A 27,106-nucleotide genomic window follows, 5' to 3' on the forward strand; every position below is an offset into this window, starting at 1 on the left:
CCCAGACACCCTATTCCTGGGGCTGGAAAACTGTAAGGAGATAAGGAGCTCTTGAAGCAGCAACGAGGAGGAAAGGGGTAACGGCTGTGGCTAATGATTGGCTTCTGAGAATCCAGGATGAGTGGAAACTGACAAATCCATGAAGAGTGGGCATTCAGCTCCTGGGCCTCCAGCAGTGCCCACATGTGTCCTGATCTTTGTGTGACACATTCTAGCCTGAAACATACCAGATGCCACCACTAGACGTGAGGCTTCTGGGGAAATTCAGGCCAGGTTGCATGCAAAGTGGACAGCATAGTAGAGATGAAGTAGTCCTTTCATCCCACAGGCAAGGGCAGGAGAGTGGGCCACAGAGAAAACATGGTTCTCCATGAGGAATTTAGAAGCAGTTCTATGGAAGACATTGCTCTTTCCATCCTCCTTAGTTTAAGCAGACTTTGGGGACAGAAAAAGAATTGCATTTCATGTGACTGGCACAGGGAAGTAAGACCAGCCAGTCTTCTCCTTCCTTTTCCATTTCGAGGGAATGAGAGACACCAAAAATTGACAATTACAGTCTAGACCAGGGGTGGGCAAACTTTTTGACTCGACGGCCACAATGGGTTCTTAAACTGGACTGGAGGGCCGGAACAAAAGCATGGATGGAGTGTTTGTGTGAACTAATATAAATTCAAAGTAAACATCATTACATAAAAGGGTACGGTCTTTTTTTTTTTTAGTTTTATTCATTTCAAATGGGCCGGATCCAGCCCGTGGGCCGTAGTTTGCCCACGGCTGGTCTAGACTAAACATGTCACTCGTATCTTTAACAATCACTTTTGATTTCTTAAGATTGAATTTCTGATCATATTATGTAAAAAAAAAAGATAGGATATTACTATTTCCTAGAGCCAAGTAGGTATGTCAAGCATCCTGGGTGTCTATCCAGTAGCTCCAAGCCACCAGCTCCTTCCCTATCCAAGTCAGGCCTGATGTGCCCTAAGTAGTGGGCACCAAGCTCTCTTCCAGACGGCCAGGTTGGCTCTGCCTCTGCCTGCGCAAATGCTCTGGCCTGCCGGGCCCTGCAGGCTGCAGTCAGCAGGTCTGGGGCGCTAACTACTCTGGGGGCTCTCAGGCATTGCTCTTTGCTTCAGCGTTAGGAATTTATGTCACTGGAGAATGAGCATCTTAGAGAGAGAGAGAGAGACAGAGAGGCAGAGAGGGAGTGTGAGCTGGAGCTGGCTTTGCTGCAGACAATTGTACCTAAGAACAGGAAGGGGAAGAATATAAACAGGATGTAGTCCTGAACCACCTAATTTAATTCCCTTTGCTGCTTTCACAGCTGAATCTAGAACTTGGGAGTCCTCTCATACTGAAGATTGCTATGACAACAGAATAATAGTGGGGAGGGGGACATTCAGTGACTCTATAGAAAGAGCCAGTTGGTTGGGTGCTCATAAAACTCAAGGAAAATGCTCGACCCATGGGGCCTCAGAGTAACCTCACCAACAAGGCGAAAAACATTTAAAAGACACATTGTCTCGCTGGAGAACTGCTGTTTTCTTCCTGGGCTTCATCAGACCTTCAGCATTACATGACTAATGGACATGTCAAATTAGATGTTACTGAGCAACAAACATTCTCCTCCTTGCCACCCCTGAACAGGGCAGAGAGCCAGCCAACAGGAGTCATGGTGATGGGGACAGCCTTAAAGCCCATGGCCACTTGGAGAATGGCAGAGCTACTAGGGGTTTGCCCAGACTAGCTGGGGCTTCCACACCACTACACTGCTCAAAGAAGAAGATAGTCACATGGAGTCCCCACCCAGCAATGAGCCCTCTGATTCTGGGTCCTGATAGCTGCTTTTCTTTGGCTCACAGATCACAAGTTCTTTTAAAAGGAAGTGGATCCACCAGCCCAATATGGCTCATGCCTTCCTTTTGCCCTAAGCATCACCCAACAGGTTCTGGACCCTCAAGCTAGCTTGCTTCCTTTAAGCATCCTGAGTGACATTTGGGTCTTTTGTTAGAAATGGATTTGTTTTAGCCAGTTACTCCCTGTTCCCCTTTGTGCCCAGTGCCCTTGAAGTGTTCACTGCCCTCATCTGTGTCCCAAGGCTCACTTCTCTGTGACTTCCCGGCTGTCCTGTTATTTCCCACCTCATGCTTTTCTTTTCAGCTGAACCTTATTCACAGTGAAATCAGTAATTTAGCCGGCTTTGAGGTGGAGGCCATAATCAATCCTACCAATGCTGACATTGACCTTAAAGATGACCTAGGTAATTGGGGATGGGGTTTGGCGTTGCCAGCTGTCAGAGGAAGTTATGGAACCCAGAATTTAGGCTCTTCATCTTCTCAAACTTAAGATAGTCCACCCAAATTCCCCAATACAAGATGAATTTTTCGTAGTAGACATTGAATGTCTACTTAGAGCCATTCCAAATGGAAATGATCTGATGGTGTTTCGTTAAGTGCAATTGGCTGCTTTCTTATCCTTGATAATAAATATATTGCCATCTAAATTCTCTTCCATAATGATCACACTGACTGCTGGTTACTTGGGGGGGATTTTTAAAAAAAAAATGTAATTGGTTTTTTTAGAACGGAAAAATCTCAGGTAACTACAAAATGATAGTTTCTCCATTTAAGCCTTAATTAGAAATGACAACTCAAAGCTTCAAAGCACCTGAAAAGGGAGACGAGCTGAATCAGTATACAATTAAGCTGTCTTTAATCCACCAGCAAATTGGTTTCCCCCAAATTTACTGCCTATTGTCACTTGTTCAACTTTTTTTTGCAACTGAAAACAGTATATGGCTAAGTGCCACCGTCATGAATTATTTGGCTAAAAGATGATATCAAACAGAGGGACAATATTTCTTCCCAAGTGAGTTCCTACAGAGGAAGGCTCTGCCCCCTAGCCACAGGGTCTCCCTGCTCAGGAGGATAGCGGGTTCAGAGCCATCTGAGAGTGACCCTCAGGCATCCATCTGTGGCTTCATCTTTGCATAGAGGAGCTGTCAGCTCAGGGGCCCCAAAAGGCTCCTGTCCTCTTAGCTGTGAGCCTTGCCAAGGACAGTGGACTAGCACATGTCCACACCAAGGCATCCTCTTGCCTGATGCTGACTTGCATGTGTTTTGTGTGCCTTAGCTCCCACATTAGGCAGATTTCCTGGCTGGGAGGGAGACTTGTTCCAGAGTGCAGGCCCAACCCACACAACCTCGGTGCAGTAGTGGGCTGAGGACATGGGACTGGGACTCAAGAATGCCCTGCTTGACCTTGTTTTCCAGCTGCCTTTACCAGATACCGTCTCTAAAAACAACAAAGGCTCCAAGCTAGAAAAAGCAAGGATTCTATCCTATTTTATGTACTAATACATAGAAATAAGATTACCTAGAATAAGAGGTAGGCCTGGAAAAATATTCTTACTCTTTGAAGCGAGAAAATAAAGACAGTCCTCTATGTATACCTATACTGTTTTCTCGGTTTTCAAGAAGGTAGATCAACTGATGAATGTCACAAGAATGAATATCAAACCTGGAAAGTTAACTGCTGCTGACAAAATGGAGAAACTGATTGTTTTGGTTGGCCTGATAGTCCACCACTTCTTTTTTTAAACAGATGCCATGTTTTAGTAGCATTTTCAGTGGGGTTCCAGTTACACAGGCTTTGCGAAGTGAAATGGGGCATTCGTTGTTTTATTTCTTTTAACCTTTGAAATGATCTCATCTGTGTGTTTCTCTTTTTTTGGGACTTGTCATTCAAATGTTTAATTTCAACATGTCACATTTGATATTCCTCCTCCTCACCCCCATCCACGTGTGCGCACACTTCGTGGACTGTGCCCCCTGGGCTCCTATGTTGGAATCGACCAGGTAGGCCAGCCCTGCCATGGGGCGTTAGTGAATGTGCCTGTGCGTGGGTCTCGGTCCAACACAGTTGATATACATTTGTTTACCTGTTATAGTTGCAAGTTGTACAGGCTGACATTGCCTCGATCGACAGTGATGCTGTCGTTCACCCGACAAACAATGACTTCTACACCGGTGGTGAAGTAGGTAATGCCTAGCTGGGTGCTGCCGAGTGTGTGTGTGCATGGTCAGTCGGCCGCCGCAGACAGCTTGATCTTTGACAGCTATGCAGGGCTGCATTCATTTCACACTTCCAGCTGTCCTGACCTTCCCAAGGTCTCCCATCCCCGGGTTGTGAACATGAAAAATACAGCTAGCTGTCAGCTAGGTGTATCTTGCAGCTCACCAATGGGCACGCTTCTGGTTTAGAAACTGGTTCATGAACCTCATTTCTTCATTTGCTTCATGAGGCACAGCTTTGATGGAGACTGGGTTCACACATGACTTCAGCTGCCAGGGCAATGCAACCAGATCGGCTGAGGTGCATCCAAGACCTCTCCTGTGCCCTCTGTGCACCAGACACACAGAGAAGCTGTGCTCAGGTCTCCGTGCCCCACCCCCACCCCCCACATCTCTCTCTACATCAGAAGCACACTCCTTCCTGAAAATGGTCTTAAAGCTCAGGTGCCCACCAGGGCAGTTTCAGAACACTCTCCCATACTCAGGGGTTCTCAGACTTTCCAGGAACAAAATCACCTCATCCTGATGTGTCTTGAGAAACACTCTCCTAGACCCAGAAAGCCCCTTCTCTCCCCAGCAGCTGACACAAGTCATCGGTTGGTTCTGTGCTAAATAGCTGAGAATGGGCTGAGGTAGAGAGCACTGGGGGTGCTGAGCCTGTGGCTGCCAACTTGTTGCCGCAGTGGGCCAGGCAGTGTCCTGCTTTAAAAATGTTCTGAGGCATTTATGTGATGAGGCATCGATGGCAAAAAACAGAATTGGAGCTAAGTACAGGGGCTTGAATCTTAATCTCACCATTTACTGGTTATGGGGCCTGGGCAAGTCAGTTAACTCCCTGATGCCTCGGTTTCCCTATCTTAAAAATAGTGCTAATAATGAGAATTATGTTCAATAACTAATAAGCAAAGCACCATGTGTTGTGCCTGGCTCATGATTGGTGCTGACTTATTGGTGCTCGCTCCCGTGTGTGTGATTTTTACAGTAGATGTGCTGGTCCTGAGAGCAGCATTCTGAGTGTAGATTCAAACACCAGCTTCCAGAGAGAATGGAGACATCTCTAACTAGGGCAAAGGTGAGGTCATCGTAAAGGATGAGGCTCTCAGGATTTTCGTGAGTGTCCTGGATACTGGAGGCACCGCAGTTAGTAGTCTGGTGGCCCAGCTCTGTTTCGTGTCACTAGCAAAGCCTGCTGTTCAGTCTGCTCTAGCCTCTGTGATTTGGGCTAATTGCTGTCCTGGGCATTTTGAATTTCGGACATGAATGGAAAGACAAACCGATGGAAAGTCAGGATTTGCCAAGGCTGCCAGGTCAAAATCAAACCAGGCTGTAGGTAATTAAAATAAACTTCCCTTTGACAAGATTTTAGAGGAGTTTAAGAGCTCCTAAGTCAGGCAGCTTAAGAGAGAGATACTTCCCTTCTTAACCAAATGAAAACTTGGTGGGAGGAAAATACTGATTTGGAGGAAAGTAAATAAACAACCAGCTGCCACCTAGGAATTTTAGTGAAATGGAAATTATGATACTTCCTGGGCTTAGGGAGAGGAGAGTTCCTGAGCTGCTGGCAGTGGAAGGCCTGTGTGCAGCAGGATCAGTCACAGGTGGTGGTGGGGGGCGCGTTGGTAGAACTAGAGGCTTTGAGAGGGTCACACGCAGTCAACTGAGCCCCCTCAGGAACCCAGTCCTTCCTGAATAATGATAGTGCCGATCCTTTTCCCCCTGGCCTGCTTGTCCTCAGCCCACTGGTATGCACAGAGTAAACATATAGCCTCAGAGACATGTAAGTAACTTGGGTTCAAGAGCTTGCCCAAGGTCACATCGCTCACTCACACTGTCACAGCTGGGAAAGAACTGCAGGTCTGGACTGCCTGACAGACTGAGGAGGAATCCGAACCCAGGTCTTCAAAAGCCCACCTCAGTGCTTTTTCTTGGCGAACCAGTTCAAACTAGTACTGAGCCCAGATTCTTTTCTAATTCCAAACCAATGATCAACCAGATTCACACGTACTCTCAATTGGTTCCAGCTCCTCTTTTGATGTGTGAGAGGGGAAACAAGGAAGCTAGGACGCAATCACTCCATTTCTCATATTTGGTGTGAATTCCTGAGTCCCGAGACCGCTGGAAGAAGGAATGCGAGTGCAGGAATGCTTAGCCCCAGTGATTAACTTTACCCATCAGACGTTCTTTCTAACAGTGAAATAGACCACAGGCTTAGCCTGACATTTGTCCAAGCCTAAATTTTCGCTTAGGCTGTTTTGAACACTGATACTTAATGCCTGCTTTCTAAGCATGAAAATAATGTTCTTGTTCTCATGGGAGTAACACATGTTTATGCTTGGGGGCAAATAAGCCAATTGCTTTATGATTAACCCTGAAGTTAAGCCTAAAAAGCAAGAGTCTGACATTGAGTGTTGACAATACAGTTGAAATGGGCCTGTTTCTTGTTAAAAAGTACCTGTGTGTCTACATGAACATGTGCATACATATGTGTGTGTAGGAGTCAAGTCCTGATTGGGTGGATTGCCTGCTATCTAGGATTCAGTTTTTAAGTTTGGGCATTAAGTATTTCAACTTGGAAATTTCACTTCTAATTAAAGCAAGATTTAATTATAAAAATTTTAAAGTAAACGCTCTTCCTAAGATAGAACACCTTTAATTGTAAGTCACCCCATTTTCTTAAATATTTTGTGTTTTAGAAAGGAGTTGGTAGTATTAATATAGTACTGATTTTATTTTCCCTTCCAAATTTCCCAGCTGTCCCAAAGAGTAAATAGGATGGAGAATGAGGACCTGAACTAGTCCTGCCTAGAGCATATTTGTCTCTCTCCTTCAAGCTGGAGACTGGGATTGGGGGAAGGCTAGACCGGGTGCAGCTGGGCAGATTCATTTTTTGGGATCCAGCAGACTCATTTTTCTCAGTGGCACAGATATTTCAGGTGAACCTGTAAGTGAGCCTCACTCACCTGGGTTGTAGCCTTAGAGCCTCCACTTCCTGGTGGGTGGGGTCTCTGAGCCAGGATGCCTGAACCTGCCCCCTTGAGCCCATTCAGCCACTGTCTCTGATGCTGAACTTTGTCAGAAACACGTAGAAGTTGCCACTTAAATGCCTACTTCACTGCTTTCCAAGACAGAGGAAGGCATGGGGGCAGTCTGAGTTAATGAGGAGGGATGCTGGATTCCCTCCTCAAGGATCCCAAGTTAATCTCTCTGAAAGCCAGGCCTCCTCCTAGTCAGCTGAGCGTGCCTGTGGGTGACGGCCTGCATCACGTTCATTCATGCACCCCAGACTTCTATAGTCAGATGGCTCACAGGTCAGTACTTTTCATTAACCCTGGGGCTGCCTTGTTGGTGACAGTGCCCAGGCCCTCTGATTTTCCTTCTAGATACTTCCTGGGGTCAGTTTGCCCCTCCAGAACAAGCATTCAAATGAGGCAGATTTCTCTAAGAAAACCAGCCCCAGTCATTGCAGGGCAAATCCCGAGAGAATTTGGGCTGGTGCGTTCTGATGCACCTGACTGACCCATTCTTGACTTTTCCAAGACAAATGGTGAATCTTAAGGGGAGTATTTTGTCCTCTCGTGAGGAAAAGTACTTTAAAATGTGCAAAACTGAAGAATCAGAGCTTAAGGAAGACCGAGACCCCATTCTGGCCAAACTTTAAAGGGTGGTGTCATCTCTCATTTTGGTTACTGCTTGCTGTCCCACATGAGACATTTAACCCACAGACCTTGTCGGTGTTGGGATCTTGTTTGAGAGCTTGGCTTTCATAGCAGATACTGATTAATTTTTAAATACCCTAATGCACAAGGAAAAGTGCTTCCTACTCCTGAACAGCGATGTCATCCTCCTTCCCCAGCTTTTATATAATACAAGTTCATCTCTAAGCTCTGCTTCTGATGTTGCTCTCCTTTACCTGAAATGATTCTGAATCATAAGTGTAATTAAGGAATTTCTGTCTGAGGCCTTTTTTTTTTGTATTCACATATGTCCAAGCTGCAAAATAAGAACTAAGCATGGTAATAACATTGGTCCAGAAATGACCAAATCTGCATGCTTTCTTCTGGGCCTGCTGCCAGGAGGGGAGCTAGCTGCCTGATGGGAGCATGGTATGCTTCTTCTAAAACCTCCTTATTTGGGGGTTCTCCCCTAGAGACAGAGAAGAAAATCCAGGGGAGGTATCAGCCTTGGAAGCCATCTGGTTTCTCATGCCAACAAAAAGCACGTAGGGCAGGTTGCTCACAAAGAACAGGCATCTCCCATCTCTCGAATCTCTGGCTCATCCCGGATAACCCTGAGTCACCCCCAAATAAGGGTCTGCAGTGCCAGAGTGGTATCTGGCCGCTGGCGAAGCCCTTCTGCATCTCACTCTTATGACTCAGCCGAGGCTTAGCTCCTGTTTTGCAGCCATATGGGAAGTTAGCTGGTCAGATCATATAAAGTATGTAGTCACCTGACATGCTAAGTGTCTGTGTGTGCCCCGAGACACTGGAGTGGCAACCTGAGCTTGTCCTGTCCTTGTCTAGGAAACACGCTGGAGAAGAAAGGAGGCAAGGAGTTTGTGGAAGCTGTCCTGGAGCTCCGGAAAAAGAATGGGCCCTTGGAAGTGGCTGGAGGTAAGGGCAGGAAGCACGGGCATGCTTGGCTGTGGCGATGCAGGGGGTTAGGGAAAGCAGTTAGGAGACAGCTTGGGATTCAGAGGTGGCAGTACAGATGCATCTTTGAGATGGAGGGGGAACCTGTTGGCTTTACAACTTAGACTTTTGTTACATGCAGATTGTCAGGGGAGCTTAAGGGTTGTGGAAATCGCCTTTCCAATTTTTTTCTTTATTGCTTAAAATAGCTTCTAGATGTTCGATGTCAAATTTTAAGGAATTACAGAAGTCGAGTTTGGCAAATTTAAGCTCTGAGAATTAGAGACAGTGCTACTGATCTATCTGCAAAACTGCTGGTGAGAGATGCAAATTAATCACTTTTATTCAGCCATCTGTGCTTTTAATGGGAAAATATAAAGACACATTTCTCACTTGCCAATTACACCGTTCCTGATACAGGGGAAATCTGATGTGGGAGGAATGGTGCTAAGGTCTGGAGAGGCAGAGTACTGGTTACTGCTGCTGGCCTGGATGTTGGAATTTCAGGTGGGCAGAGGCCTCCTGAGGGCCTGGAGTCCACAGGGGTGTGGCCTGGTCAGCCCACAGCTGTGCAAGGATAGGCTCTGATTTCCCTTCTTACCAGATCAGGAGTGGGCAAACTTTTTGACTTGAGGGCCACAATGGGTTCTTAAACTGGACCGGAGGGCTGGAACAAAAGCATGGATGGAGTGTTTGTGTGAACTAATATAAATTCAAAGTAAACATCATTACATAAAAGGGTACGGTCTTTTTTTTTTTTTTTTTTTAGTTTTATTCATTTCAAACGGGCCGAATCCGGCCCGTGGGCCGTAGTTTGCCCACAGCTGTACTAGATGGTCCCTAGTGCCCATTCTGTCTTCAGATCCTGCTTTTAAAATGAATCTTAATTAAATACAGGCATCAATAATTACTGTGTGTCCACAGAATCCCTTCTCAGAGGGTCCATCCATCATAACCCTTTTTCCCCCAGGGAGTACATATGGCTTGCTAGCCTAGGCTAGTCATGGGTCTCTGTGCCTTTGACCTCTGTTTTGCCAGTTGTTTGCCTACAAGGGACATGGCATTGCTTAGGGGCACAATTATCCTATTCTCCCAGCCAGTTCCACCGAACAAGGGAAGACACGCACAGCATAACCTACCTGGCCAGGGTTCCTGGCCTTTCTTCAGCCCCTGCCCAGTGTCCTCCCATTGGTGTTCAGTTTGAGCCTATTTGGTGGCCCTGGTGCTGCCATGCACCAAACTCAGCAAACCCATTAGATTTAGTATGGCTAAAGATCTATTCGCTTGTTTTAATAACAAAAACACACTTTGTTCTTGATTTTAAGATTTTAGAAAAAGTTTTAAAAAGATAATCACTGTTAACATGTTTCTCTCTTTTCCATGCATAGTTGAGCAGTGATGTCTCACATGGACAGACCAATGAACTAAACCCAGTCTTAGGTTTTAATAGGTCAACACTTCAGCTCAGACTTCTCAAACCAGTCAGTAAGCCTCGTCAAGATGCACAGTCACACTCGTGAATCTTGGTCCAGAGCTATTTCTACTGTACCATGAGACAATACCCACAAATCACTTACTAATGACATGTTCAACCAAAAAGTTTGGGTGTCTTCCTGTCGCAGTGTTGTGGGGATGTCCAGGTGCTCCAGGATAGAAGGATGCAGGCAGCACTCACCAACCCTGGGACTTAGAGCCACCTCCTTTGCATCACATCTTTGGGCACAGGAATCCTGAAACGTGCTCTAGGAGATACCAGGCTGGCTGGTTCCATTTAATTGGTGGGGGAGGGCCAGACAGAGATGGAGCAGGTCTGCTATGTGTAGCTGGAGAAAGGCTCCTTTCTGGCAAAAGAAAATAGTTTCATCCTAGAAACAGTCTACCAGGTGTACCGGTTGATAATACGGATTTTTTCAATAGATGGAGTTACACGTATTTTGATATGTATGCTATTTTGTTGTATTGACAGCAAACTTAAAAACATCACATGTCAAATTTTCTGAAGGTGTTAATATCATAGATATTTTTATGCTTAAAAATGTTGAATTTCGTGCCAAAAAAAGAGCATTTGCAGGAAGTTTTAATTCATTACTTTATTTTAAAGAAAAGTGCTGCTGAAAGTTATTGTATACTTCAGGAAGCTTATGGTGAACATGCTCCATCTCAAGATACTTGTGAACACTGGTTTAAATGCTTTAAAAGTGATGATTTCGATGTGAAAGACAAAGAACGCCCACGCCAACCGAAAAAGTTTGAAGACCAACAATTACAAGCATTGTTGGATGCAGATGCGTGTCAAACTCCAAAACAACTTACAGAAAGATGAAACGTTGCTCAGCAGACAATTTCCGATCCTTTACAAGCAATGGGAAAGATTTTAAAGGAAGGAAAATGGGTGCCACATCAACTGAACAAAAGACAAATGGAAAACTGAAAAGTTATCAGTAAAATGTTGCTTCAACAGCATGAAAGAAAGTCTTTTTTGCATCGAATTGTGACTGGTGATGAAAAGTGGATTTATTTTGAGAATCCCAAATGCACAAAATCATGGGTTGATCCAGGTCAACTATCAACATCGTCTGCAAGGCCAAATCGCTTCGGAAAGAAGACAATGCTCTGCGTTCAGGAAGGTGGTAGTGTATTATGAGCTTTTAAAACCAGGTGAAACCGTTAATACTGATCACTACCGACAACAGATAATCAATTTGAACCACGCTTTGATCATAAAACAACCAGAATGGGCCAGAAGATACGGCGAAGTAATTTTGCTTCATGATAACGCACCATCACACACTTCAAAACGAGTTAAAGACACGTTAAAAGATCTTGCCTGGGAAGTATTAACCCACCCGCCATATTCACCAGACCTTGCTCCTTCAGATTACCACTTGTTCCGATCGATGGCACACGCACTTTCTGAGCAGCACTTCAGAACGTACGAAGAAGTGGGAAATTGGGTCTCTGAATGGTTTGCCTCAAAACAAGAAAAGTTCTATTGTGACGGTATCCACAAATTACCTGAAAGATGGGGGAAATGTGTAGCTAGCGATGGACATTACTTTGAATAAAGCACTTTTGATGTTTCTCTTGAAATTACATGTTTTCTTTGAATACAAAATCCGCATTATTAACCGGTACACCTGGTAATTCTGTCAAAACTAAATAGTTAGGGAGAAGAACAGGGCAGTAAACATGCTAGTCGAGTTGCTTCCCTCATAAGTTTGTCCTGAACTGTGTCTGGGAGACCTGTAGATACATCATAATTATGTAAGCACATGAATGCACTTGAGAAAAGGGGGTTAGAGACCCCAAAAGGCAATTAATTGGAGGCTGCAAACATTCTGACACAGTCAAGTTAGATGGTTAAGGCTTTGCCTTCTGAGAAAGTAGAGGAAGAACTTTCTACAATCTTGGCTAAAATTCCTTGTGGTGATGCAGCCAATGCCAACTTTCCAAGGCTGGGTCTTGGCTTGGCCTCCCAGAGTGAGAGGACTAACTGAGGAGCAGTTTCCAGCTCACGATTACATAGGAATCTCAACTCAGCAGGCAGTAGTACCGTGGCTGGAGAATGGGTCTGTGTTTGGCATCTAATGCCTTGCTCTTTGCTGAGGGACAAACACTGTTCCTATCTCGTCCCCTCCAGCTGCTGTCAGTGCAGGACATGGCCTGCCCGCCAAGTTTGTGATCCACTGTAACAGCCCGGTCTGGGGTGCAGACAAATGTGAGGAGCTGCTGGAAAAGACAGTGAAAAACTGCTTGGCCCTGGCAGATGATAAGAAGCTGAAGTCCATCGCGTTTCCATCCATCGGCAGTGGCAGGTAAGGGCACCAGCCTGTTACTATGGCAACCATGGGTGTATTTCCCTGCATATTTAGCCCATAATTATGGAGCTCTGACTGTGTACAAAGTCACCCGAGGCTGCTTTCAAGCACTGGCCTTATTCTAGGGGAAGAGAGGCAAAAAATCGGGAAGAATGCACACATTAAGCAGTGGTGAGGGACAGTGGAAGAGGTAGAGTGAGACAGGAAGCCTGGGACAGTATAGAACTTGTATTGCGACAGCAAGTCACAGAGGGTAACTTCAGAGTGTCCTGGGACTGTCAGACGATGGCTCAGAGAGGGCATGGAGGACAGGGGAGGCATGGGTGCAGGAATCTAACTGAAGGAGGACCCCTCCCAGAACCATCCTAGGGTAAAGCCCTCTGTCTCTTACCCATGTGTTCCCAAGCGACCTTCACCTCCCAGACCTGCTTGCTCTGCCTCATCACCCTGCTAATGACGTGGAACCTGCTGGAACTGAGTGGGCAGTTAGGTGAGAGTGAAATGGGGCTGAACCTACCCCACCTCAGCCCTGAATTATCCCCAAGTGAGCGCACCGAGGCTGTGAGGAGCAGCACAGCTGCCCCTCAACAGACACACTACCCAGAGAGCCAGCATGGATGCGGTCATCCTTGAAAAGCTGATGGGGCAGCCAGGGTGGCGACCACCCCACCTCCCTGTGCTCTGGGTTGGGGACAGGCCTGGGGTTGAGTCCTGGCACATAATTTGACCCCCATTCTGAGCCCAAATCCCTACTCTGTAAAACAGGCATAGCAATCCCTCATGCAGCATCCTAGGCCTGCTCTGGAAATGAAGGAGAGGACTGTGAGAACCCTGATGAAGCCGTGAGGGCCTGTAGGAGCCATGCTACCCCAGAGGTTCCACGGCCCTCACATCACCAGGGTCCTCCCTGCAAAGGCTCATGGTCTGGATTGGGCCCTGAGCGAAGGGAGATGGCCTTCAGGGCTGCAGCTGTTGGCATCTTGGGCCCAAGAGAGGCCATAGTCCAGGGCTCTGTGTCAGCAGGTGGCTGCACCTGGGCTTCCCATCGAGATCATGAGCCTGCTTGGGTTTCTGCCACCAGCCCCTCTCAGTACCCAAGGAAGTCGGGGCTCTGCAGAGGCAGCCGGCTTCATAAGGTGCCAGCGGCAGTTCCAGAGTCAATTCAAGACTTTTAAAAAATTTTACAAAATGCTTTTGTATCAGAGCATAAATAGCCAGCTTCTCCAACCTTCCACAGAAGGTCTGTTCTTTGACACTGCACTGCTGTGTGACCTTTGGTAAATGAATCACCCTCTCTGTCTGGGGGCTGCCCTTCCTTATAGGCAGTTCTGAGGTTCAGTTAATTAGTGCTTTGGAGGCACTTTGATCTACTCTGATGAAAGGTGCTTCCGAAGAGAGAAGCAATAGGAGCCATTATTGGAGGTAATAATTTCATGCTCTTTCATATGGCTATTGGGGAATTTCTAATTGAAGCATAAAAGTAATTCTCATAAAAGAGCATCTGTTATTACAAACTCATTTACATTTTTCATGGAGTAAAAAGTTTTAAGAAATAATCAATTGAAAGCTTTTAAGGGTGGAATTCCTAAGGTAAGCACATGTGCACAGCCGCCCACATCTGCCAGGCAGACCTTGCCCCACAGCACCGTGTAAACACCACCCTCTCTTTCATGAGTAAAGAATGGGATTACACCAGAGCTGGCCAGTAAATCACAGTGGGTTTAGGAGGGGAAATAAAACAGCTTGTTTGTGGCATCCAGTGTCCCTGGCATAAAAGTCATGTTGGAACTAAAGCGGTATCAATGCAAACATGTTGGTAAAGTGGGCTCACTTTCTCTGAGCCGAGGCCCAGCGTCCCCTGCAGATGGAGGATGACCATGACCCTACACTCCCTTCCTCCAACCCATTGTCCCCCAGACCAATCTCAAAGCCACTGGGTATAAATGAGAGCTGGGGTTGTAACCCAGCCTCGGGAAGCCACCTCTGGCATCTGGACATCCTGCCCTTGGGCACTCGGTCACAATATTTATGGACTCCTCCACCCCCTCAGCTCTGGTTGACATTAGGGAGTGACCCCTTTCCGGAGGGGCAGTCCATAGGGAATAGCTAGTTTGGGGCTTTGATTAAACTCTCCTTAGGTTTATGAGCTTAAACGGAAAGCCAGTTCGTCTTTTTCAAGCTACCATTTATGGTATTCGTTGAGCCCCAGGCATTGTGCTAAAGCCTTCTCTGCATTCTCTCACAGCAACCCCAGAGGTGCATGCTGGTATTCATTCCACTCAAGGGGAAGGAAATGGAAGGTAGCGGGGTTGAGTCCCTCACCTGCGGTCACACAGCTTGCAACTGGTAGGGCCAGAATTTGAGTGAAGGCCCTTGGTTTCAGTGCTCGTGGTGTTAGGCACATGGAACCTGCCTCCTCATATGCCACCAGGCTCGCCCACTGCCTGCACACTCTGTGAGTGGGTCTTAGGAACCTTGGAACCACCACTTGGACTTCCCTGGTCTGCCCAGGCACAGGCTTCAGCTTCCCTAGCCCCTACACATGAACCGTAGACGAGAAATATAAAGGACAGAAACCAACTGAATTAGGGAGAATTACTTATCAACCCACCACATGTGAACCCCGGCCCCTCTCTAGCCTTGGGGGATAGAGGCCCATCATCATCCCCACCTGAATTTTGGCTTCTCCAATTTGTAGCACCTGGTCTTTATCTCAGGGTGGAGTGGCCTCTCACTGGGCGACTTCAGATAGACAGTTACTCAAAGCCAGACAGAACATGGAAAAATGGAGGGGCCCAGGATCACAGTGTGAGGGAGGCCTAATCCTAGCAGATGAGTGTTCACATCCCCCAAGCTTCCAAGATATCCAGCCCTGCCCATCTCCCAAGCAGCAAAGCCAACTAGACAGGTAGACGGGCCCAGCAAGAAAATCAGACTCCATCTAAAATCCACGTCACCGCCACACAGCCCTCAAGGGCAAGCTCCCAGTCCGTCTCCTCCAGAAAACCCACCTGGACTTCCCCACCCCAAGCACAGCCTCTCCCACTAGGTGCCTGATCGGCCTCCTCAGCACAGCTCTGGGCCTGCCCTACCCAGCACTGGAGGACAGCTCTCCAGGAACAGGGATGCTTGCTGATGCCCCACGCAAGGAGCGGGCTCTTCTGTGAAGTGGCCCTACAAACCCACATTTCTGCCATCCGGTCCCTAGCCATCACTGAGCAGGCTAATCCAAGAGGGCACCAGACAGACAGTCCCCAGGGTCCCTTTGCACCAGTCTAGGGAAACTGAGGCCCAAGACATTTAGGAAAGGCCATCCCAGACATAACTGGAGTGACTTCATGGGAAGCTCAGACATCTGTCCTTTGTCTGCTCAAGGCAAGATCAAGAAAAAAAAAAGCTCAAAGTTTCAGATAAACCCTGCAGGGTGTGAGCACTTAGCCACAGAGAAACTCAAGACACATGCCATAACCACAGCCACTGGGTCAGGCCCAGTGGGAATATGAGGGGCGCCTTCACTTTCTTGGGCAGCAGCGTCCACATCACCACCATCGTGGTCATCACCATGTGTATCCTTGAGGCACCTATTTTCCAGTGGAGGACACTATTGCCTAGGGAGGTAAACGCCCATCCAAGTCAGATTCAAGCTGGCTTGTGTGTCAGAGGAGGTGCATCTGGTCTCGCCAGAAAGCAGGCACGGTGCAGCGTAGGACAGTGATGGTAACAGAGGCAGTAGGCCTGAGATGGGGGAAGAAGGCGAACGACATGGTCAAGCAGCGATGGTGTGCAGAGGGGCTGTGCCTATGCAACCAACAGGGGGAACTCCTCGAAAGTCGAGGGAGACACCTTAGGCAAGCAGCTCTCCAGAACCTGGGCAGCACCACACCAAGGAACCCCTACCTGTGCCCCTGCCATGCTTCGTCATACCAACAGCCATGGCCAACAGCCCTCCAAGAGGACTGGGGCCTGATGCCACATTATTAGCACAGGGTAATTACAACGACAGTAGCTGTCACCCATCAGCTATCACAGGGTCTGGAGTGGGGAGACGATTTTCCACTGGGTGAGCCTTTAGAAAGACCTTTGAGACCACCCGCTTTACAGATATACCATTGGAGGAGGACTCGGTGCAGCATCTTGCTTGTCCCCACAGCCTCCTCAGGTAACAGGTACTTTGATTACCGACCCCATTGCACCAGACGGGGAAACAAGGCACAGAGACAGAGCCCAAAGTCAAATCCTGTGTGGCTCCAGGTCGCCGCGTGTGCCACAGCTGTCCTTCTCAAGGGCGCAGGGCTCTGTGTAAAGCACTCCTGTGAGAACATCTACTTGTATGTTCCATTTCATCACATATTCTCTAACTGTGGCTACTAGGAAACACGGGGACCTCACCTGAAAACATTAGGAAAGCTGTTACCTCCACTCCTGGCAGCTTGGTGGTCCAGTGTGGCCACCTCCTGTGGCTGTGGCTGTCCAGCGCAGAGGGACGGGTTCAACAGCAAGACGTTTTCCTGGAAACAGATCAGATTCACATTCACCCACAGCCACCCTGAAGGACAAGGCCAGATCCGCCCGCACTCCATCAATAGGAGGGCATGCAGGTGTGGACACTGCACCTTTAAACCCTTTGATCCCTACCTGTGTCCCCACTTGCAGGCTCTTCACCTGTGAGCCCACCCTGCAAGCTCAGATGATAAAGTCCTGCTGGCTCCACAAAGAACAGTGGCTCCAAAGGGCAGTCCCACACCTGCTGAGTCAGCTCCCTGCGTGGAGCCCAGCAGCCTGCGTTTCCACAGGCCCTCCTCAGCCCTGGCTAACATTGAAAATGTCCCCTTGCTGAGATCACACAGCCCTTTTCAAGGGTCCCAGGTAGAGGAATGGAAAGTTGTGGGAATAACAGGCAGGGTCTGGTGCCCCAGGGAGACCCTTTCAGCAAACACCCTGGACCATCATGCCACACAACAGTGATCCTCAAGAAGTTCCACAGGCCCTCACCTCAGCCCAGCTCACGTGTGCAGGTGTGAGGCTGAGACGGGCAGGAGGGCACCCTCACTAGGGGAGCTTGTAGCTTGTGGAGCATGATCTTGGGCTCCCAGCTCTGCTCAGCCCCACCCAGGCAGGTCACGTCCATAGACAGGGCTCTGCCTGGTCCAAAGCCCTGGAGCTCCTGGGGGCGAGCACAGTTGCTCCCAGTGAGGAGCCAGTCCCTAGGCTGCCTCCTCCTCAGGCTGCCTTTCCCCACCAAGATGAAGCTAATGGGATCATTATCATCTGACCATCCTTCAGGTGGTAGCTGTGTGAACAGCAGGAGAATAAACATTTGCTGTTTGTGAGACAATTAAAATGGGCCCTTAGTCCAAGGATGCAGTGACCTGTGCCTGCACTCCGCTCCCCAGAGCTGGCTGGTCCCTCTCAGGAGTGGGGCTGCCCTTACAGGAGCGAGTTGGGCCCCCATGACACTCATCTGCACGCATGCCCCTGAGGACATGCTCACCAGAGAGATGCCCCCTGAGACAGAAGGTCGGGTTGGCTTCCTCCAGCACTTTCCAGATAACCGTGCTCTGTGCTCAATGCCTGTGAGTAGTCAGGGCACCTGAGCCAGATGTGCTGAGAACAGCTTCTTCCCGGACGGAGCTTGCCAAGCCCAGAGTGGGGAAGAGTGCGGGGGGAACGACCTACCACGTGGGGTTCCCATCTCTTCTCCCTGCAAAGCCCTTCTCCCTGCACTGTCCCCCCCCACCCCCACTCTGGTAGTAGAGTCCCCGGGGTCTCCTCAGGAGGAAGCTGTGCCTATCTGACATTGTTCAGGCTGTAACAACTCTGAATCTGTTCACTCAGCCTCTGACCCACTGTCCTCACCCAGTCGTGTGTGTACTGGCTGCCTGCAGGAGCGCCTGTGACTGAGGCTCTGACTCTGGGTGGCACCCCACTGTCACCAGTGGACTTCCCTGTACAAGCTGGAAACATACCCTGGGTGACACCCCTGTCTTGTAAGAATAGGCTTCACTTCTAACGCATCCAGAAGTTACCAGGGGTCCATCGCCAAGCTGGGTAAAGCCCTGTTTGGTCAAAAGCAAGTCACAGGAATGGTTTTCTCCTGTGCATCAGAAGTGCTCCAAGCACTGACAACAGAATGAGTGCAACTCTCCAACAGCTAAGGTGGCCAGAACCCCGGCTACCAATGAGTGGGGCTGGAGTGCTCTAAGGCATCTCACCTGGCGGTAGGTCCCCAGTCTGATGGAGAGTCCAGCTGAAACTGGCAGGCTGGTCAGGCACTTTGGGTACCAGTGGATCCACAGGCTCAGAGCAGATTGACAACTGTAGATCTGCTGATGAACAAAGAAATCCTCATGAAAACTACCTCTCAGTACCCTGAAGTGCACACCGGGGTAGGGGTTTGAATCTAGGTAAGACCAATGGCTCCGAAGCCCACAGTGTTTTCCACTAGACTCGGCAAGTTGCTATGTTACTGGCCCCCAGGGTCACCGGGGTCCTGCATGTGCAGCATTGACCATGATAATGATAGCCTGGGACTTGCATGGAGTCCTGATTTCAGATTCTTGCTTAAGTTCTGAGGCCCCACCCCCCAAGTTGCCATGTGACATTTACTCTAAATGGAAATGCATGTGAATTCACACCAGTCTGGCTTGGAGACTTGGATACTGTCCCTTGAGATGAAGAGCCACTTGGCCCAGCACTGTTCCTCAGCACCCACAGCTCCCTGATGCCCTGGCCCTGGGGTGCTACAGGCTGCTGAATGCTTGGAGTGGGTTCCTGGCCAGCAGCCCAGCACCCATGAACCTAAGGACCCATGTGAAGGGCGTGACCTCCCGTCTTGTGTGGATGGAGACGAGAGCTTCTTGGAGAAGCACCAGCCTCCAGCTGTCCTCTGGGACCGAGATCCACAGGGAGCCTTTGAGAGCCTGGACTCTGTCCCAGGCCCCTTGCTGGTGACAGTGATGCTGGAAAAACAAACATGGGAGCTCGCGCTGTCTGGGGGAACTTTAATGCACACCACGTGCCACAGAACACATCTGTCTGCTTGCCCATTGTCTTTCAGAGACTTCTGGCATGCTTCCTCCTCTGCACACAGGACAGTCTCTTGCGGTCAGTCCTCTGCCCACTCGTCCTTCCCTTGTCTGGTGGGCACTGGGCTTCCTCATGCCTGTCTATCAGCAGCCACAGGACCCAACACCGCTCGTGGAAACTGACACACGTGGCCTTGAGAGCCTCCTGGGGGGTGGGGGCAGGGCGGTGCCAGTGCCCTTGCCTCCCTAGTTGCTGAGCCCTGTCCTCTGTCTTGCAGGAACGGTTTTCCAAAGCAGACAGCAGCTCAGCTGATTCTGAAGGCCATCTCCAATTACTTCGTGTCAACAATGTCCTCTTCCATCAAAACAGTGTATTTCGTGCTTTTTGACAGCGAGAGTATAGGCATCTACGTGCAGGAAATGGCCAAGCTGGACGCCAACTAGGCTGAGGAACTACGAACCGCACCGTGCCCCCTGCCTCCAATTTGAAAGAAAGAAAAAAACAAAAACAAAAAAAACCCCTTCACTCCTATTGGGAGGTGGGAACCCTTTTGTTTTCAATTTTGCTCATCTAGGGAAAATAAGGTTTTGGTTTCCAGTTTAATTGTTTCGACCTAAAATGTTTTCACGTTAGCACTGATAGTTGGCATTACTGTTGTTAAGCACTGTGTTCCAGACTGTGTCTGACTTGAGTGTGACCTAGGAGATTTTATTGTTTTATTTTAATGAAGCCCTGCTTGCCGCAGAGCAGCCGGGAGAGCAGCGTCCACCACGGGTGGCAGAACCCAGGAAGCCCGCTTTGTAACCGTGTGTCGTGGTGCTTTATTGTACACCCAGTGGCGTTCTTTTTACTATAATGTTCCTTTTTTCCTCAAGAAGAAAAATCATGAATATACCGCAGACTTAATTTTTGTTTACTTTTTTGTCTTAATGATGGATTTGAAAATGGAAGATTTAAAAGGCAGAACAGAATCTGTTGCCCTTAATTATATTTGCAATTTGGAATTTGTGTGAATTGATTTAGTAAAATGTTAAACTGTTGCTTAGTGTGTTTGAAGTTATTGTGCCCTGAGTCCAAAGTCAGCTTCTCTCGTCACAGGATGGGGGTCTTGGGTGCGGCAGCCCACCCCCAGGAAACATCACAGTGGTCGCTGCAACGGGATAGGCAGGTGGGGGCATTTTCAGGCCCTAATGGCTGGTGGAGTTTATAGAAAGTCTCTTCTTTCATCCTGGTGACACTTGGGCAAGGGTGTTATCCCAGTTCATAGATACGGAAGCAGATACTATACTGAAAGCAGGTGGCAAGTGGCAGGCTGGTACCAGAGCCCAGGTGTTGGGACTCTGAGCTCAGTTCTCTCTTGCTACTTATCCACTCTTGGTCTCTCGGGCTCATGGCTGGACCCCGTGCCCCTGGCCACTTACCAGATGGAGCTGCAGAAGCCTTGAGACCTCTGCCAAGGCTATGCTGGGCCTATTGTTCCTACAGGATGGGGTCCCTGGTACCAGGAGCTTTCTGAGGGCAACGTGCCACCACCAAGGTCCCCAAGATGTGCTGCCAGTGTTTACATGCCTCCCCCGAGCTGTGGGTGTTTAGGGATGTGGATTATTTAGAAAGATCCCAGCTGGACCAGAGTAGCTAAACTCTTATTACCTAAACTCAGCAAAACACAGACACTGTTTGCTTCAAATGTACTTTTGCTGTCATCTAAATTTGCCTAAAATGCAGACTGCTTCTGTCTGTTTAGAAAGAAGTGCCTGCTTCTAAAGCACATTTTAGCCAGGAGACATGCAGCGCACTGCGTATCATGGGTGAATGTAAAGGATCCTTTCTGATTTCCAAACTGTGACTATGGAAATCGAAAGGAGAAGTCCTAAGCCATCGCACAACTAGCCTCTTCATTGAAAAGTTAACTACTTCTAACTCAAACCTGAAAGAGAATCTTCCCAAGTTCCTCCTAAATGTAAGGTGTTATTAAGACGTAAAATTGTTTCCCTAAGATCTTTACTGGGTTTAGGTTACTTATTTTTACTTCTTGACTAGAAATCTGGTATTTTACTGAGTGCCAGGCACTGTGTTGAGTCCCCTATGGGCATCACTTCATTTTGTCCTTGTGGTTGCCCCATAGGACAGGTTCTGTTATTAGAGCCATTTCACAGCTGGGAACACAGAGGCCAGGAGAACTGAAGTTACTTGCCTGTGTCAGAAGTAACATTGCTAATCAGTGAACACCAGGTTCAAACTCGGAGACGCTGACCACCGTCACGCAGGGCCCCTGGGCACACTAATCAGCAACCAGAGAGTCACTTGCCCTTGGTGGTATTTCTAACTCAGAGGCAGAAACACAGATGGCACTGGGGTTTAAAAGGCTTCTAGGCGAGTGGCATTTCCCTAGTTTGGAGAAGGGACACCAGAGAAGCAAATCCTGTGCCTAGTGCATATCTCCACTAGATGGCGCTAATAGGACTGGGAAGTAAAAGAGGAACGGCTGGTTTCTGCTTTCCCCCTGTGCTGGCACAAAAGAATAAATTGCATTGGTCAGGGTCTGCGTGAATTATTTACCATAATCACCTAAATGTTTCTAAACTTTCAATAATCCAGAGTGCATCGTGCCCCTGAGCTGTGGGCTCCTTGAAGATATTCTTTTCAATGAAACTGAGGGAAAGAGAGCCAACCGGCTGCCTGGGATTCCCATCAACTCCAAACCACCCAGTTCGTTTTAAAACTGGGATCAAAAATTGTTCTCTGATGTCAGCCTCATGTTTACGGGAAAAAGAAAACAGCTCATTACTTTGAAAACTGGGGTAGCTGCAAGGAACCGCTCAAAAGGCCACATGCCTCTCTCTTCAAAATATACATTTACCAACAACGAAATGATTCTTTGAGTGGGAGGCCTGCATGCTGGTTGTCCCCACCCTTCCCTCTGCTGTAAGTTGTGTCAGTGAGTCCCACTGCCAGTGTGCTGTCCCCGAACCCGACCGTGGGTGAGGCATCCCGTGATCTCACTGTAGCACAAGGCAGACAGCGTCCCCCCACCCGCACCCCACACTTGTTTCTGAAAAGCAACCCTGCCCTGGGCAGCAGAGCTCCGCCCTGAATAATACAGACAATCTCTGCACTGCTCCTCCAGGAGACTCTAAATGACATCTGAGATCTGACACTGCACCAAGGCTCGAACTAGAGTAAACTGACAGTAATAACTGTGTGTATGCAGGCGCACACACCAGTTCTCTACACCCATCATCTCATCGGCTTCTCCTGGCAGCAATATGAGATCGATTACATGATCCCTATTTTACAGATTGAAAACTTCAACACAGAGGTAAAGCATATTCTTCAAGGTCACACAGCTATCGGCAGTGGAGCTGAGATTTGAACCTAGCTGTCTGACTACAAACCGCTCTCCCACTCCCCCACCCAAGGGCTGGATTCTCCTTTGGTATGCAGCCCTAAACTTTGCTCCAGTTAGGCAGGGCCTCTTGTCTATTCACTGATAGGTGTCCTGTGTGGTCAGCCCTGGCAGCATAAACAGAACCTATTGGACGAGAGGCGAACAGAAAGTGTATTTAAAGCAACCTGGTGGCCAACAAGGATTTATTGGGTCTTCCTATGAATGCAGCCTCAGATCAGGGCCTCTTACATAGGCAGGTGAGATACAGCCCCTGCCTAGCAGAGTGGGGACCCTGAGTAGTGCCTGCTGAATATGCATTCAGAGGAGGGAGTGTGCTCACCAGTTCGAGTGCTCAGGGAGGGCTTCTTGGAGCAGAGCAAGCGCTGGAATTTGCAGGAAAAGTTGGAATGTTCTAGGCTAAGAGAGCAAGGTGACAGGAGATAAGTGGCAAGATGGCACCAGGCATCTCAGCCCCAGCTTGGGGAGCTTCCCCTGGAACCCAGGTCTCACCACTTGCAGCCAGGCCAGCCCACTGCCCTGCCCTCTGCTCCCCAGCCCTGTCTCTGGCAAGTGTGTGGAGCTGTCCGTACGTGGATTTGTTTATCTGGCAGAATTCTTCCCTCCTGTTCAGGGTCAGGTGGCTGGTCACAGCTACAGTTAGCCCCAACAGGGAAAAGAAGGCAAAAAAAGAAAAGAAACCAGAGATGGGCAGTAATTTCCCTCTCTCATCCGCCCCCGCCCGGTCCCAGGACTGCTCTGTGCTCGCACAGGCCTTTGGAGGAGGGTGGAGAGGAGGGTGGAGAGAAGGGTTGAGAGGAGGGTGGAAGCCCCACTCAGCCAGTCAGTGCTGGCACAGGCACTCCTCTGTTCCCCGGTTTGTCACTGGGGCTGCACAGTCACCCTGAGCTGTCCCGCTCTCCCCCTCCTCAGAGGCAGCAGTGGATGGGAGGTGGCCTGGCCAATTTATTCATTAGCAACTGCGATGTTAAATTTTCACTGCCAGGCGCCACAGGCAAATGTTATCTTGGGAGCTGGCCTTGGTGCCGCTTGGCATGATCGGCCTGCAGGCACTGGCAGTGGGAGGAGGGTCCTGCCCCTCACACCGCCCCCCCCCCCCCCACCTGGACTGAGAAGAAAGGGAAATGCCTAATGGCTGGGGTGAGGCCCCCTTTTCTTCTATGTATAACCTGGCCTGTTGTGTTTGCTTTTGAGGCCCCCATATCAAAATAATATCACATGACCCTCCTGACAAGCGAGGCAATAAAACTACTCATTAATCCCAGCCCCCATCACCACCCCTCCATGCTCCTCAGCAAAGGTGTGTAAATAGATTGGCCTTTCCCTGACCCCTAAAAACTAACGCAGCCGGGGCTGCTTTGTCAACTCTGAGGAGAGTCTCAGCAACCCTCCACAGAAGGCACTTTCCTCCTCACTCCTCCCCACAAAGTGACTCCCACACCCCCCACACACGCCCATGCACACACACACATGCTCATGCACACACCCTCCCACCCCCATGCACATACACACCCATGCTCATGCACACGTATCCCCTCCTACACCCATGCACCAGCACATCCATGCACACCCCATGCACACACATCCATGCACACCCCATGCACACACACCCATGCATACCCCATGCACACACACCCATGCACACCCCATGCACACACATCCATGCACACCCCATGCACACACACCCATGCACACCCCATGCACACACATATCCATTCACACATACACACCCTCCCACACCTTTGCAAACCTATGCATACCCATATTCTCACACACTCATGCTCACTCATACTCATGTGCACACACACCCACACATACACACACATTCATGTACACCTAAAGAGACTCAAAGCCCACTGTGTCTGAGTGCAGAATTGAGGGGCATGCAAAGAAACATCCTTCCAACTTGAGCAGAGTCAGCCTGAGCTCATCTACCAAACAACTGACCTTTCTCCTGGGAAATGCCCTCGTTAGCCTGTTTCACCCTGTGAATGTGGATCTGCTAACAGCCCCCTTGAAATGCTTAGAGGGGAAGCCCAGACCACCTTCTGGAGTCTGCAGGGGTCTCACCCCCACAGTGGGGATGGGAGCACCGCTGATGTTCCCTAGAACACATGCCACAGTTAATGTGACCACTAAGAAAGAGGCCTCAGATTGCCCCTGCAAACTATCCCAATGTCACAAGTTCAAGGTCACTGTCTTGGCTGTGGGTGATGACCACACTTCACAGAGGGCAGAAAACTGAGTCTCAGAACAGCATCCTCTAGGTCCACTTGTGTCCAGAAACTATGCAGGGTGCACCAATAGAGGGCACATGGTCTGGACCACGGGCTCATCAAGGAAGGCTTCCTGGAAGAGGAGACCTGAGGAGATGAGCAAGCCCAGAAACCAGAGCCATGACCATAGCACAGAATAACGCAGCCCTGGATGCATGTAGGCAGGCCATATGTGCCTGGCTGGCAGAGGTCCCCCTACTCCCACATACGACCTTCCCATCAATGAGCCCAGCCTCCTGGGCAAGAACCCAGCTTCCTCTGAGCCAGGCCGATGGCACCTCCCTGCTGACCATCATAACTCGACCTTATCGATATGTCTACCTGAGCAGGCCCTGGCCAGGCTGGTTGGGAAACCTGATATTTCTGTACCTAAAAATGACGCGGCTTCCTAAGCTTAAGAGAATAAATTAGAGCGGAGTCCACGTAGGCACAGCTGTGGCAGATGGGCAAATTGATTTGCTTCCCATCTGAGAGATTAAATTCCACTGCCCCCAAATGGCAGCGGGGTAATGAGCTGTCAGTCAAACGGCACAGAGCCCAGGCTGGGCGCATAATTGAGCCCTGGCAGCTCCTCATTAGGCCCACATAGTTCTGGCTACAGATTCCCACCTGAGGGGCCTCCGAGCCCCAGCGGAGAATGCACTGGGCCTGGTGGCGCATCCTATGAAGGGAAGTGCCACCTTGGGCCAGGCTGGGCCAGCTTTGAGGAACTTCCACTTAACCAAGGTGCTTATGATATATTTGTCAATAGCCACTGACAGCCCCTCCAGGGCTTCATTATGGGCAAATCCAAACAATTAGAAGGATATCAATGACTTCCTTTAAGATGATACCCAAGGGACCTTACTTTCCAGGGAGCCCTTGCCTGAATCTTTGTGCCTCACAGGTCTCCAGTCACCCCAGGGCTTCTCAGGGGCAGCACCCCAAAACCATCACCACATCCCACTCAGCCCTGTACAGTGTGTAAGATACACACATGCATGCTGCCAGTTCAATCCTCACAATGCCCTGGCACGACACTTTGTGTCTCCATTTATAAAATGGATAAAAAACAGGGCCCATGGAAGTTCAGAGCTGTCTTCTGAGGTCTTCTTAGGCCTGGGATTCGAGGAAGGCTGGTCATTTTCTCCAGCCTCATCGTCCCCTCTGCCCATCTTTCCAACCTCTGTTTGGGGCCTCTCTTGCCTTGCTTTCAGGCCTTTACATATACCTCTTCTTCAGCCTGGAACATGATGCTGCCACCACTTATTTGCAATCTTGCTCATCTCCTCAGGTCTCCTCCTCCAGGAAGCCTTCCTTGATGAGCCTGCTGTCCAGACTATGTGCCCTCTATTGGTGCACCCTGCATAGTACTGTCATAGTACTGTGCCTCCTGGACACTGCTGTGTGCTGACATGGCTGTCCACCCATCCAGACAGTGAATGTCATTCATTCGTACATATTCCCTGAGCCCTCTGGGCTAGGCCTTGTCCTAGGCTCTGGGCATATAGCCGTGGGCAAGCAAAGGAGACCCTGCCCTCCCCTAGGCCAGGAGCCACAGCTCTTGCACTCTGTGGCACCCTCGGCGCCCCATCCAGAGGGCCCTGGGCAGGAGAGGAGCGCGCTCTCAGTGGCTGCATGAATCCCTAGTCAAGTCGAGCCTGCCAGGTCCTTAGAGACCAGCCACCAGGCAGAGTGCCTGACTCAGAGAAGGCGACAGGAAAATTAGGGAGAACATGGTCATTCCTAACACCAGCCCTGGAGAAGTCAGCCAGGGGTGATATCCGCTGGATCACTTGCTTCATGTGGGCACATGGAGGCTTCAGCGTGAGTCTGCTGTTGGCCCAAGGTCCCTCCTCGGCACCCTCTTGCCACACTGCTAACCACAGCCTGGCTCTCATGG

General features: G+C 49.2%; 1 protein-coding gene across 6 annotated transcripts in view; it reads left to right on the top strand.

Moving 5' to 3' along the window:
• Positions 1–20,582, top strand: part of MACROH2A1 (macroH2A.1 histone) — a 75,324-nt gene extending 54,742 nt beyond the window's left edge. For 2 of the 6 annotated variants that reach the window (XM_070414957.1, XM_070414958.1), the window contains exons 6-9: positions 2,158–2,257; positions 8,591–8,680; positions 12,339–12,513; positions 19,820–20,582. In XM_070414957.1, the coding sequence (XP_070271058.1) occupies positions 2,158–2,257; positions 8,591–8,680; positions 12,339–12,513; positions 19,820–19,985 (531 nt within the window). In that variant the 3' untranslated portion in view covers positions 19,986–20,582. Of the gene's footprint in view, positions 1–2,157; positions 2,258–3,946; positions 4,038–8,590; positions 8,681–12,338; positions 12,514–19,819 lie in introns of those variants that run through there. The other 4 variants (XM_070414959.1, XM_070414960.1, XM_070414961.1 and 1 more) reach the window with 3 other exon arrangements.
• Positions 20,583–27,106: the final 6,524 nt, after the last annotated feature.

Source organism: Myotis yumanensis, unplaced genomic scaffold (assembly GCF_028538775.1).
Source record: "Myotis yumanensis isolate MYYU_CA2020_CCGP unplaced genomic scaffold, mMyoYum1.0.hap1 SCAF_5, whole genome shotgun sequence".
NCBI classification, from domain to species: domain Eukaryota; kingdom Metazoa; phylum Chordata; class Mammalia; order Chiroptera; family Vespertilionidae; genus Myotis; species Myotis yumanensis.